The 12687-nt window shown below is 41.9% G+C and overlaps 1 protein-coding gene across 2 annotated transcripts in view; it reads left to right on the top strand.

Annotated features, from left to right (window-relative positions):
* The first annotated feature begins 10 nt into the window (after positions 1-10).
* Herpud2 (HERPUD family member 2) overlaps positions 11-12687 on the top strand; it is a 28895-nt gene continuing 16218 nt past the window's right edge. For both annotated transcript variants that reach the window (XM_013035165.1, XM_013035164.1), the window contains exon 1: positions 11-230. In XM_013035165.1, coding sequence (XP_012890619.1) covers positions 84-230 — 147 coding nt within the window. In that variant the 5' untranslated portion in view covers positions 11-83. The remainder of the gene's footprint in view (positions 231-12687) is intronic.

The raw sequence follows: 12687 nt of genomic DNA, 5'->3' as shown, positions 1-12687 counted from the left end.
GCGGCCCCCCTCCCCGCGCCTCACCCGGCCCCTTCCCCGAGGCGTCGCCGCGGGCCTCCCCACGGCCGGCCCACCCGAGGGCCATGGACCCCAGCGGGATGGAGATTCCGGTGACCCTCGTCATCAAAGCCCCGAACCAGAAGTACCGCGACCAGACCGTCAGCTGCTTCCTCAACTGGACCGTGGGGAAACTAAAATCGCATCTCTCCAGCGTGTACCCCAGTAAGCCCGTAAGTGCTGCGGGCCCCGGCGGGTGCCACAGTAAGCCTGTGGGTGCTGCGGCCCCGGCGTGTGCCCCAGTAATCTCGCAAGTGCTGCCGCCCGCCCAGCTCTGCCTCCCGTTACCGCCGGTGCTCTCAGCTCCCGAGCTTGCGGGAGGCCCTGTGTGCACAGTCTGTCCTCAATATTCGACCCAGGAAGTTCTGTTCGTTAGTGGGAGTGTGCAGAATTTGCACGTATGGAGACAGGCAATATAATATAGAGTCATCAGCCTAATGCGAGAACGCTAGATGCAATCTTTGTGTGTGTATGTGTGTGTGTGTGTGTGTGTGTGTGTGTGCACACCAGTCCTTGGGCTTGAACTCGGCCTGAGCACTGTCCCTAAGCCTTTTTGCTCAAGGCTAATAGTGCTCTACCACTTGGGCCACAGCCCCACTTCTGGCTTTTTGTGGTGGTTAATTGGCAATAATAGTTTTCTGCTCTGGCAGGCTTTGAACCTCAATCCTCAGATCTCAGCTTCCTGAAGAACTAGGACTACAAGTGTGAACCACTGTTGGCCAGGCATGGATGCATTCTTTTTGTTGCTTTTAAAAATAAAGAAGCACAACAACCCACATTAAAGCTCTGACTGTGTACTAGACCCAAATTCCATTGTCACATTCAACACCCAACCTCAGGAATTTGTTGACTGTGGAGAGAAATTTTTTTTCTTGGAAATAAGTATGTACCCCCATACAAACTACACTTTCACAATGGCTATGTATTTCAAGGAGCAGTATTATCATTTGGAAATTGTCTGTTCTTCCCTGGCACCACCCTTTTCTCTTGAACATGTCATAGAAAAAAATATTGGATCATCCTTCCACCCCCCCCCCCCAATCACTTGGTGAATCTTTTGTTCTTTGTCATCCATATTACTCCAGCTATGTTTTCCATTCCAAACCACCACATCTGGATTATTGGAAAGATAAGTAAAATGCACAGATTACTAGTTTGTTCCCAGAGTGTCATTAGAAGGGACCTGGCTGGTAATTTAAAAGTTCTGGAGTGGTGAAATCTTCACATTCTCCATTGTAATAAAGTTCTCATTCTTGAAGAATGAGTGTCCAGTGACTAAACCTTATCTTTAAATATGGAAGAGGTACAGATTTCCAGGTCAGAAATATCTTTGGTGTCAGGACAGTTGAAGCATGGGCCCTTTGGAAGCACCTGTGTGTTCATGCCTGTTCTGTATCTAAAAAGATTACATCTTTGAAGGTATTTATGAGTTAGAACTTTCAGTCCTGCCGTATTAAATTTGGGATCTTAAAACATCTAGAACAACTGAAGAATTACGGTGGTTTTTGCAGAAGAAGCTCAGTTGGCATAACCATGTTTATTAGTACCTTGTGATATCAATATTTTTATTAGAGAGGGGCGGGGACCCTGGGTGTTTAAGTACTTGGAACAAACTAGTTGGAGCTCTTGGTTATTCATCGCATATGTTTGAGATATGTTAAGATACACAGCAAACAACAATTGCTAAAGCATTTCTTTGGTACAAAAGGCTTTGTGTTTCATATAGTTAGATATACACATTTTTGAAGTGAAGAAAGCACCTTTGGAAACTAGTTACAACTGGGGAGTGGGAGGGTAAATTTGATCAAAGTTTATTATATAGACATATAGAAACATCACTATGGAATCCTTTGTACAGTTCATACTCACTAACAAAAGAGAGCAAAAAGAAAATATAAATCATGGATTCCCATTGTGCCACTGATAATTTAGCCCAAATACCATTTGTATTACATTCTTGAGCAGATGTCATTTACATATGTACTGAAGCATATACTTACATGAAATCTCTGTGATATATTATTAAACCAAAAAGCACTAAGTGAGCTATATGATGGACAAGAGCATGACTTTCTCAAACTCTTGTTTTTAAGTGTGAAGTCCATTGGCCTTATCTGCCCTGGGTGACCCTGTTGGGGCAGGAGCTGTCCCTGGCAGGGCCAGGCACTAGTGGAGGAGTGTCAGTGCTCCTGTGTGTTAGCTGCTTGAGTTGGAGATCAGTTGTAAAACTTCTCCTTTCCCACCCATCTGCCTCTTTGGAGGCTGTACAAAATAACATGCATCCTATTCATATCTTCACCCGGTAGCTAGTTTTCTCTGTTTGGCATGTAATTGCAAGGGAATTTCATTTCTAGTTTAACAAGAGTGGGCCAGGGTTACAGGTGTTTATTGTAGAATTTAACTGAAAACTTGTATATCTAGTAGATCCCATAGGTTTACATTCTGGACTTATAACCTGAAATTTCATCACAATTAATTTGAAATGGTGCAGCTGTTCAGTGATACTCCATAGTTCTAGTAGTCATCAGCATAGGAATAGAATCATAAAAGTTAACTTATTTGTAATTCAGAACATTTTTTTTTTTTGTCAGTCGTGGGGCTTGAACTCTGGGCCTGGACACTGTCCCTCAGCTCTTCAGCTCAAGGCTAGCGCTCTACCACTTGAGCTACAGCGCTACTTCCGGTTTCCTGGTGGTTTATTGGAGATAAGAGTCTCACGGACTTTCCTGCCTGGGCTGGCTTTGAACCGTAATCCTCGGATCTCAGACTCCTGAGGAGCTAGGATTACAGGCGTGAGCCACCGGCTCCCGGCTAATTCAGAACATTTTGTAACTAAGCAATATTACAACAGAAGTTTAGGTTTCCTGTGACCACCCACAGTGATGACTTAACAGGGACTGTGTGTAAATGTGTTATGTGTTTTGTTTTTTACATAGGGTCTTGCTATATTGCTCAGGATGGTCTCCAATTCCCAGGCTCTTCCCTCAGTCTCCCACGTGATGCGACTAAAAGTATGACCTTCACATCTGGCCTTTTCCTCCCTCTTCTAGTCAGCTATTAATTTTCTTTCAGAGCTAAAGTTGCACTATGTTACTTAGTAACGCAGTAATAATAAGCCTTTTAAAAATAGGGTTTAAATTTTTTTTTCCTCCAATTTATGCAATACTAGATAGATTTGATTGTCTGGTATGCTTTTATTTAACTCCTTTGATGTTAAACTACCATTTACTAAGTTGTAGCCATGTGGGCCAAGTACTCCACTGAGCAGCACCTGGTGTGTTTTTTCCATGTATTCCTTATGGATATCTTACAGGGTTTATTATCAGCTCTGTCTTACTGATAAGAAAACTGAATAGTGGTGATTTTACAGGGTTGGAGAATTGACTTTGAATCCAGGTTGGTCTGACTTGAAAGTGCAGGTCCTGAATGTTTGCTGTTCATGTTATACATGATGGTTACATCTTTACCTATACAGTAATGGAGCTAGGCAGGCAAGGAATTGTAATCTCAGTTCTGCTCCTGTAAGTAGAATAAGTCTATACATATATGCTTGGATGGTCTCTATAGACAAATGTGTAACCTACTCCTACTCACCAGCTTGGTATATTTCTGTTTATCCTGATAAACCATAAAGAAGAGCTGGCTGACACCTTAATGTCCCAAGACTGCTGAGCACGTGGCTTTGGTGTGTCATTTCAGTCTACTAGGTCCTATGAATTGGCATTCTGTATTGTTCATAGTACCTCTCCTGTGGGACTGGCCTTGGAGTGGAAACCCCCAAGTAGAGAATTGTATTTGGAGTGCCAGAGAAGGTTGCTCCTAGATTCTTTATACTGCTGTTGCTGCAGGGAGAAGGCTGCCATTTTCAAAGTACATCTCAGTAATTACGCCGAGTTCACTAGCAAGTGCCATATCACTTTAAGAGGAGGTGTGTACCAGAAGGTGCACAACTATCAACACCATGGAAAACGGCTACTTACTTTTTTTTTTTTTTGGGTCCGGTCATGGGGCCTGAACTCTGGGCCTGGGCGCTGTCCCTCAGCTCTTCAGCTCAAGGCTAGCACTCTACCACTTGAGCCACAGCACCACTTCTGGCTTTTTTCTTTTTGCTTATGTGGTGCTGAGGAATCGAACCCAGGGCCTCATTCATGCAAGGCAAGCACTCTACCACTGAGCCACCTTCCCAGCCCAAAAATGGCTGCTTTCAAAGGACATGTTAAGTTCTGGTTAACTGAGGGTTGCTTTTGCTCAGCCATTATCATGTTAGGCATTCTAAAGTTTAAAATTAGTATGTAATATTTGATTATGTTTAAGTTGGTAATGGTGGGAACATGAGTTTTTAAGCTGATACAGTTCTGAGAGAATTTTTTAGTCCTTGATATAAAAAGTATATTTTATATATTAACTATATAAAAATTGAAATATAGTATTACTAGTTTTATAAGCTTATCTTTCTAGACTTTTGTAACTATTTAAAATGTGTAAGGGATACATAGTATTCAGTTTTTGCTATCTGGCTAAACATTGTTTCAGCCACCTTAGAAAATGGTGTACACAAACACATGAACACATGAACACTCCCTCCCCCCCCCACTGGGGTTTGAACTCAGACCCTTGTACTTGTTAGGCAGATGCTTTTAATATTTGAGTTGCTCTGCTGGCTAGATAAGGTACATGCATAAAACTTTTTAGAAAGACACAACTTTTTCCAGATTAGTGTTTATTTTTGAGTATCAGGCCGGGAGGTCTAATATTCCTTGTCTGTTGAGTGAGTCACAGCACTCTTCTCTGGGCTGGCTAGTGAAGTGGCTGTCTTACTGGAGTAGTTCTGCATGTAGCTGATGGGTGTTTCCAGCTTGTTCTTCACCTTATAGCTGCCGCTGCTCTGCCATATATGGCCAGGCTCTGTCCAGGCAGAGCAGGAAGGGAGCGTACTTGATCAGATTCACAGGGTATGGTTGTGGGCATCCAGGAAGAGCAGTGCTTGGGTCAGTAGAAATAGTTTTATTTATCTGACCCTAGCATCTAAAGCTGTACAACTTCTTGCTCAACAATTAGTACAAATTAGTGCTTCCTCTTTTGGTAGTTCTTAGTCTTCTGGATGCTTACATTTAAAAGGTGCCATGTAATATTTTCATTTGGAGAAAAATAATATCTTACTGTGTTAATCTACTGAAATATTCAGGCAATTACAGCAGCTAGCCTGACTTATCCTAACTAATAAGGGAATGTATGCTTAATCCAGCAAAACAGTACGTTGGAGAGATTAGACTATTATTTTGTAAGTTAAAATATCTGTACTTTCCCCAATACTATAGCCTATAATACCAAAATATAACTAGCTGAAAATTCAGTTGCTTGTTAACCTTTGTTATAATATTAAACAACTGGTTTGACACTTTTGTGTATGCCACTGCTGAGGCTCAAACTTGGGGCCTGGTGCTCTCTTTAACTTTTTTGTTTGTCTGGTGCTCTACCATTTGAGCCATACCTCTGGGCTGGCTTTGAACCTCAGTCCTCAGATCTCAGTTTCCTGAGTAGATAAGATTATGAGCCACCAGTGCCTGGTTAATTTGATATTTGAATTGAAGAAGTAATAACTTTTTAGTGACAGAAGTTCAAGTCTCATTATTTCTATGTAACAGGCATATGAGAAACTTGTTTTCTGTTTTCAGTCACAGTAAAATTTAAAAAATCCTTTTCTTTTTTAAAACTTCAGGTTCTCTGAAGGCATTTGAATATTAAGTTGGGAGCCACAGTATTATTAGTTATAATTCACACACTATAATATTTTCCTTTTTTTATATGTAACTCAATCCTTTTAGTGTTTTGTGGTGGTGCAGTGTCATCATTTCATGGCTGTGCAGTTGTACAGTATTTGTCATTGTTTCATGGTTGTGTAGTCGTTGCCATGTCTAGTTGTCATTTCATGGCTGTGCAGTTCCACAGTTGTTTCATGGTTGTGCAGTTGTGTAGTGTCGTCTCACCGCTCTCCCAAATAGACTGTGACCCCAGTGAAGTGTGCTCACTTCCTTCTCTGTTTACCCTGGGTAACTACCAACTACCTCGTCTCTGGAATTGCCTCTTGGGGCATTGTGTGTGAATGGAAGCATAGTTCTATGGCCTTTGTGCAGGTGTCTGTTGCTTAAGCTAACACTTGCGAGATTTGTCTGTATTGCAGTATATTAACACTTAATTTCTTTTTACAGTTGAGTAATATTTGATTGTATGTAAATACCATACTTTATCCGTGTACCATTACCAGACACTTGTTTGTTTCTACTTTTTGGCTATTGTCAGTAGTGATGTTGTAAACATTAATGTACAACTTTAGTGTGGGTATTTGTTTTCTGACTTCAGGTTTCCTAGGAATGTGTGGGACATATGCCATGGGGGGTGTGCGCCACGTGGGGTATGCACCATGTGTGGGGCGTGCACCATGTGGGGTGTATGCCATGTAGGGTGGGAACCATGTGAAGTGTGCACTGAGTTGGGTGTATGCCATATGGGGCAGGCACCTTGTGGGATGTGGTGCACACACTGTATGGGTGTGTGCACCTGGGGGGGGCGTATGTTGGGTGGGGTGTGCAGTGTGTCAGAGGGCAGCTTGTGCTTCACTTTCTGGGGGAACTGCCTGTCTTCTCAGAGGTGTTCTTTGGAGCAGTGCAGAAGTCTAGGCTCTCCCGTCCTGTCACACCTGTGTGTATATTTTCCCAGGTGTTTGGATATGTTACTGCATCATGCAATTTTCATTTTTTTCTTTTGTGTTCTACTTTTCCGAAAATTGATCTTCCTTGCTATTGAAAGAGAAAACAGCTTACTTAAAATTGACTGTTAAGTAGCATAGTTGCTAAAATGCTAACACGTGATGATTGCTTCTTCGTAGTAATCTGAAATGAACCAGATGAATCTGATGTCAGCAAAGGGTTTAGAGGGGTTGTTGTGACTCATGGACTAAATATTTTATTTCCATTCTTAATGATCATGTGTAAAATAACACTGTAAGGGAATTTCAGAGGAATTGCATTGCTTTCATATCTATGAAAGCAATTTGGGGCTCAAAAATATTAGTTGATTTAATAAACTGACTTTAGTATGTGTGTGTCAGGCCTTATGCTGGGCTCTGGGAGCCTAGAAATCAAAGAGAGGGGTGCTGTTCTTTTCTTCTTGGCATTCTTGCCCCAGGCAGAGACTAAACACGTGAGTACAGTTAAGTTGTGGTTGGTCTGTGAAGGAAATAGTGTGTGTGAAAGGGAATATTGTACAAAGTTTGTAAGTTGGGGAAGATTGGCCTGAGAAGGTCATTTTAAAGCTAAACTCTGAAAAGTGAGAGTGAACTATGGGTACCCAGGAGTTGGAAGAGAAAATTGCAAGTCCATCTTTGAGCTGAAATAGAATTTGACAATTTGGCTAGAGAGGGAGGAGGGAAGGGTGCTATCAGAAGTTGGAGAGAGATAAAAGCCAGGCTTTGGCTATGAAATTAGAACTAAATCCAGTGTAGTGGATAGTTGTGAGTTTTAATTTTCTTCTTTTTTTTTTGTGGTATCAAAGTTAGAACTCGGGGCCTCAGGCTTGCTAGGCAGGTGCTTTACCATTGACCTACAGTTATAGCCTTTTTTTGTGCTTGTTATAGTAGAGATAGTGGCTTACTTCCTAGCATGGTCCTAGTAAGTTTGGGCTGTGACCCTCCTCTCTCTTATTTATTTATTTTTTAAATCCTTCCCTGGTAACTGGGATGACAGGTGTGTACCTCCATGCTCAGCTTCCTCATTGAGATGGAGTCACACTGACTTTTGCCAGGGCTCTATTGAAGCTGTGCCCTCCCAATCTCAGCTTCCCACATGGCTAGGATGGCAGGTGTATACCACCATACCCTGCGCTTGGCTGAGAAGGGGATCTCAAACTTTTCTGCCCAGAATGGCCTTGAACCTCTTAATTTCAGCCTCCCAGGTAGTTAGGATTACAGGTGTAAGCCACTGGCACCTGGTTGACTTGTACTTTTACTAACTTTAGTTGGAAGCAAGAGAACCAGTTAAGACGCTGTTGTAGAATTGAGATACGCTTTAGTAAAAAGGCAGTGAAGATGGAAAGACAGCTGGATCTGGGGCACTTGTGGACTTGCTACCAGTTCGACGTGGAGGCAGGTGAGAGAACTGGGCACTGTGCTCTGGGTTTTCACTTCTGCAGCCAGTGGCATTGTTTGAGGTTAAGGAAGGACAGGAGAAAGTTGAGGATTTGGCATCTGAGACCTATTGTGGATGTCTTGGCTTGTAGTAGCCTATTATAAGACATCTGAAGGAGTCATATGTCATAGCAGTTGGCTGTGTAGGTCTGGCTCCTAGAAAGACAAATTAGTAATTCACATCAAGAAACCACCTGCCTTTTGGAATTAGAAGGAACATTTAGCAAAGGAACAGTAGGGATAGAGACAGGGACAGGTGTGAGTCCTTGACTCTTCCCTTCCCACACTCACCCCTTGCAGAGGTGCACGCAGCTGTGTGGTCCCACCTTCTTGCAGGTGTCTGGTGTTTTGCTGGAGTTCTGGGCACTGTCCTGAGCCTGTGGAGGACTTGCTTAGCTGCTGCCTCCTATGGTGTAGGCCTTAAGGAAGGATTTGGGGATAAGGAGTTAGTGGCTTTCTGGGCTACAGGTAATGTTAATGCTGTCAGCTGCCGTTGGAATGACATAGGAAATGTTCAGGTTCTTATATTTAATAGTGTTTTCCAACTGGGACTCACAGTTTTAAAACTAGGAATTCTCAGCATCTTCAGTTCCACATTTTTATTTTGATATAAATCACTATATTGGTTGGAGGTATGTGTTTCAGTTGATAGAGCACCAGCCAATGGACGAAAGCATCAGGTAACAAGTTTGGTCCTGGTCTTGGACCCAACAGACAAAAATCACTATTAGACAATCTGTCTGCTCACTTTGTAGCTGCTATGAAATTTCAGAACCTGTGTTTTTTGACTGAATAGCCTTCCTAAGTGTGTCTAGCTGAAGTTTTAAAGCTTGGGCTTGCTGACAGCTACTGTTTGATTTTTATGCCTCTCTACTAATGAATTATGAGAGCAAATTTCTTGAAGTTGAATTTTTAGTATACTTAAATTATATAACTTATTGTGATTACTAATGTACACTAATAGTATACATTAGTAACTCCTACACATATTTTGATCTGTGGTCCTAAATGCTACATTTTTTGCCCTGGTTTTATTTCTTATTTTATGTGGAAGTGATACATTGGATAAAGTATATGATTAATTCCAATACTATTTATAGCTCAATAAGAAAATGGAGATTATCCATATAGAAAGCAGATAAGTAGTTGATAACACTTCATACTTTCACTGAATGTCTAGAGTTAAGTCACTTGTGTTGTGGACCTGGTCATTTATTAATATCAAAATATATTTCTATCTATGTTGAGAAAGTAAAGTACTAGCTTACCATTTATTATTATAAATGTTGTTTTGAACTGGGACTTGAAAGTTATTCTGCAGACTGGGGTCTCCTTCTTAGTCCTTGAGAAGTGAGAGCCATCTTGGCTTTAAGCACAGCACTAGGCAGTGTCCCTATCCTATTTTCTTTGTCTTCAGGAGCATGTGCCCTCTGCTGTAGACAGTCAGCTTTCACTCCTTCCTCCCATAGTCCCAAAGCCACAGGCATCCAGCCAGAGAGTAGTACCTCCCCTCCCCCCCATGGTCACGTGATCATGTGCTTGTGCACTTGGTGTGTGTTTCTGTTGCCATCACAGTTCAGCTCCTGTGAATTAGTTACTGTTATAATTGTACTCCTTCATGGTGAGAGGTGAGGCAGTATGAGGGTGTGGGACTCAATGGTAAGGTTTCCCAGCACCTCTTTCCCCGTCCATGCTATTCTACAATCCCAGCTCCCAACTCTGCACAAGGTCCAGCCCTTGTTGGTAACTCAAGATGTTGCTCTTGACATCTGCGTTTCTCTATGGCACAGGTTTTCCTTACTACTGGGTTATTCTATTGGCACACAAACATTCAATTTCTCCTAAAAATTCCAAAACCACTATAGAAAAACAGAACACCAGACCATTTCCTCTGTAGCTATTGTCCTATTCCTTTATTTTCTTCAGTGCAAAGTTCCTTTCTAGTTGTGAATATTTATTTTCTCTTTTTCTCCCTCCTTTCTTCTCCTCTTCCTTCTCCCTCCTTGCCTCCCTCCCTTCTCCTTATCTCTCCCTTTTTCTCCCTCCCACTCTCCCCTCCTCTCTTCTCTCTCTGCAATACTAGAGATCAAATCCAGGTCCTTGGGCAAGCTGCACAAGTACTCTACCATTGAGATACATCTCCAGCCTTTATTTACTATTTGAAACCATATTCCTGTTGTTTTCTCTGGAGCCCATTCCAGTTAGTATTTTTCCTTGCCACTCTACAGAGATTGCTTTCATGAGTACTGTTAGCAATTTTCCTGTTGCAGCACACATTCTGGGGATGCAGAAATAAATAATAGAATATGAAGGAGGGACTATTTTTAAATCAGTTGTGGGGCTTGAACTAAGGGCCTGGGTGCTGTTCGTGGGCCTCTCTGTGCTCAAGGCTCTACCACTTGAGCCACAGCCCCACTTCCAGTTTTTGTTATTGTTTTGTTTCATTTTGTTTTCTGGTCATGGGGCTTGAACTCTGGGCCTGGGTGCTGTCCCTGAGTTCTTCAGCTCAAGGCAAGTGCTCTACCACTTGAGCCACAGTGCTACTTTCGGTTTTCTGGTCTCAGGGACTTTCCTGCCTGGGCTGGCTTCGAACTGTGATCCTCAGATCTTAGCCTCCTGTAGCTAGGATTACAGGCCTGAGCCACTGGCGCCCAGCAGAAGGGTGTCTTAACAACAAAAGCTCTGGAAAACATTCAGATACTCATAAATAAACTGTAGTCCTCTCAGAATAGATTATTTGGCATTTGTCAAAATGAGTAAGGTGTAATCTTTGAAAACATCGAAATGCAATAAAGGAATTAAATTGTATTGTCTTTTATGCAAGAAATAAAGGGAAAATTGAAGTATGTGTGTTCAGATTTGTCTTATTATTACAAAGAAATGATGGAAGGGTAAACCAGAACTATAGGGAGTCAGGGACAGAGATTAAACCCTTAAGTACCTTGCTCTAAAATTTTTAATTTACTGCCATGCATACTGTATATAATCTTAAGAACCCAACAATTAAATAGAAAAAAATCCTAGTGGAAACACAAGGATTTAACAATATCAGGATTGTGACATGGGCGTAAGAAGAATTATTTCAAATAACTTGAAACCTAGTATTTTGACTAAGTGTCCCTAAGAGGTATAGATCCTAACAACCAAAAAAAAAAAAAGGTATAACAAATCTTATAATTCATTCACTGTTGTAAATAACAGTCTTACTATTGGGAGATTGCATATGATAGTATGAAACAGGTAATTTGTTGATGGCATATATTTGTTAAAGTCATAAGCAAGCAAGATTTTTCAGGATGAGAGGAAATGTAAATGACTAAAAAACTGTTTAGGAAATATCAGTGTAAACTCAAGATTTAATTTTCTCTTCTGCCTTTGCTCATCAGAATATTGGAGAAGTGAAGACAGGTATATATCAACATGCTTAATTTCAGTTTTGTCTTTCACTTACCGTTATCTCCCACTGGAGGGAGCAATGGTGAACCCCAGGGCTCAGGGGCAGGAGCTGAGCCTGGGGCAGTTTCTGTCTTGACAGCAAGGAGGCTGCTAGAGTATATCTGGGTCAAGTCCAGGGACACTGGAACCACTTGCAAGGGACTCCTTCCTGCTGGCAAGGGTATGCAGTTTGAGGATCAAATGGAAGTGTGAAGCCAGTAAAAATCTTCAGAGGACTATTTAGCAGCAGATCCACCTAGAGACTGAAACAAATACTCTTGAGTATTTCAGCCATTGTTCTCCATGTGAACACTAGCAGATTAAGTCTTGAGTATACTATATGATGGAACATCCATGTACAGACCTCACAACAGAATCTTTGTACATGTATTTATTTTTCTTCTTTTTTTAATTCCTTGAACTCCGGCCTGGGTACTGTCCTTTGCTATTCAAGGCTGGCACTCCAGGACTTGAACCTCATCTCCACTTCTGGTTTTTTGGTTGCTACTCAAGGCTGGCACTCCAAGACTTGAGCCATATCTCCACTTCTGGTGTTTGGTTGTTAATTGGAAATAAGAGTCTCACAACTTTTCTGCCCAGCGTGACTTTGAGCCACAACCCTCCCATCTCACCTCCTAAGTGAGCTACCAGTGCTGGCTGGTTTTTCTTTAGTCTTGTGTTTTTTAAATGCTAGTATTTCTTTTTTTTAAATTTTTTTAAATTTTTATTTTTTGGGTCTGGTCGTGGGGCCTGAACTCTGGGCACTGTCCCTCAGCTCTTCAGCTCAAGGCTAGCACTCTACCACTTGAGCCATAGCGCTACTTCCGGCTTTTTTCTTTTTGCTTATGTGGTGCTGAGGAATCGAACCCAGGGCCTCATGCATGCAAGGCAAGTGCTCTACCACTGAACCACCTTCCCAGCTCAATCTTTTTTTTGGTCAGTTATGGGGCTTGAACTCAAGGCCTGAGTGCCTTGAGCCTCTTTGTGCTCAAGTCTAGCACTCTACCACTTGA

This window comes from Dipodomys ordii, unplaced genomic scaffold, assembly GCF_000151885.1.
Source record: "Dipodomys ordii isolate 6190 unplaced genomic scaffold, Dord_2.0 Scaffold205, whole genome shotgun sequence".
NCBI classification, from domain to species: domain Eukaryota; kingdom Metazoa; phylum Chordata; class Mammalia; order Rodentia; family Heteromyidae; genus Dipodomys; species Dipodomys ordii.
The sequence above is the reverse complement of the archived record's forward strand: the minus strand, read 5'-3'. Positions and strand labels throughout refer to the sequence as shown.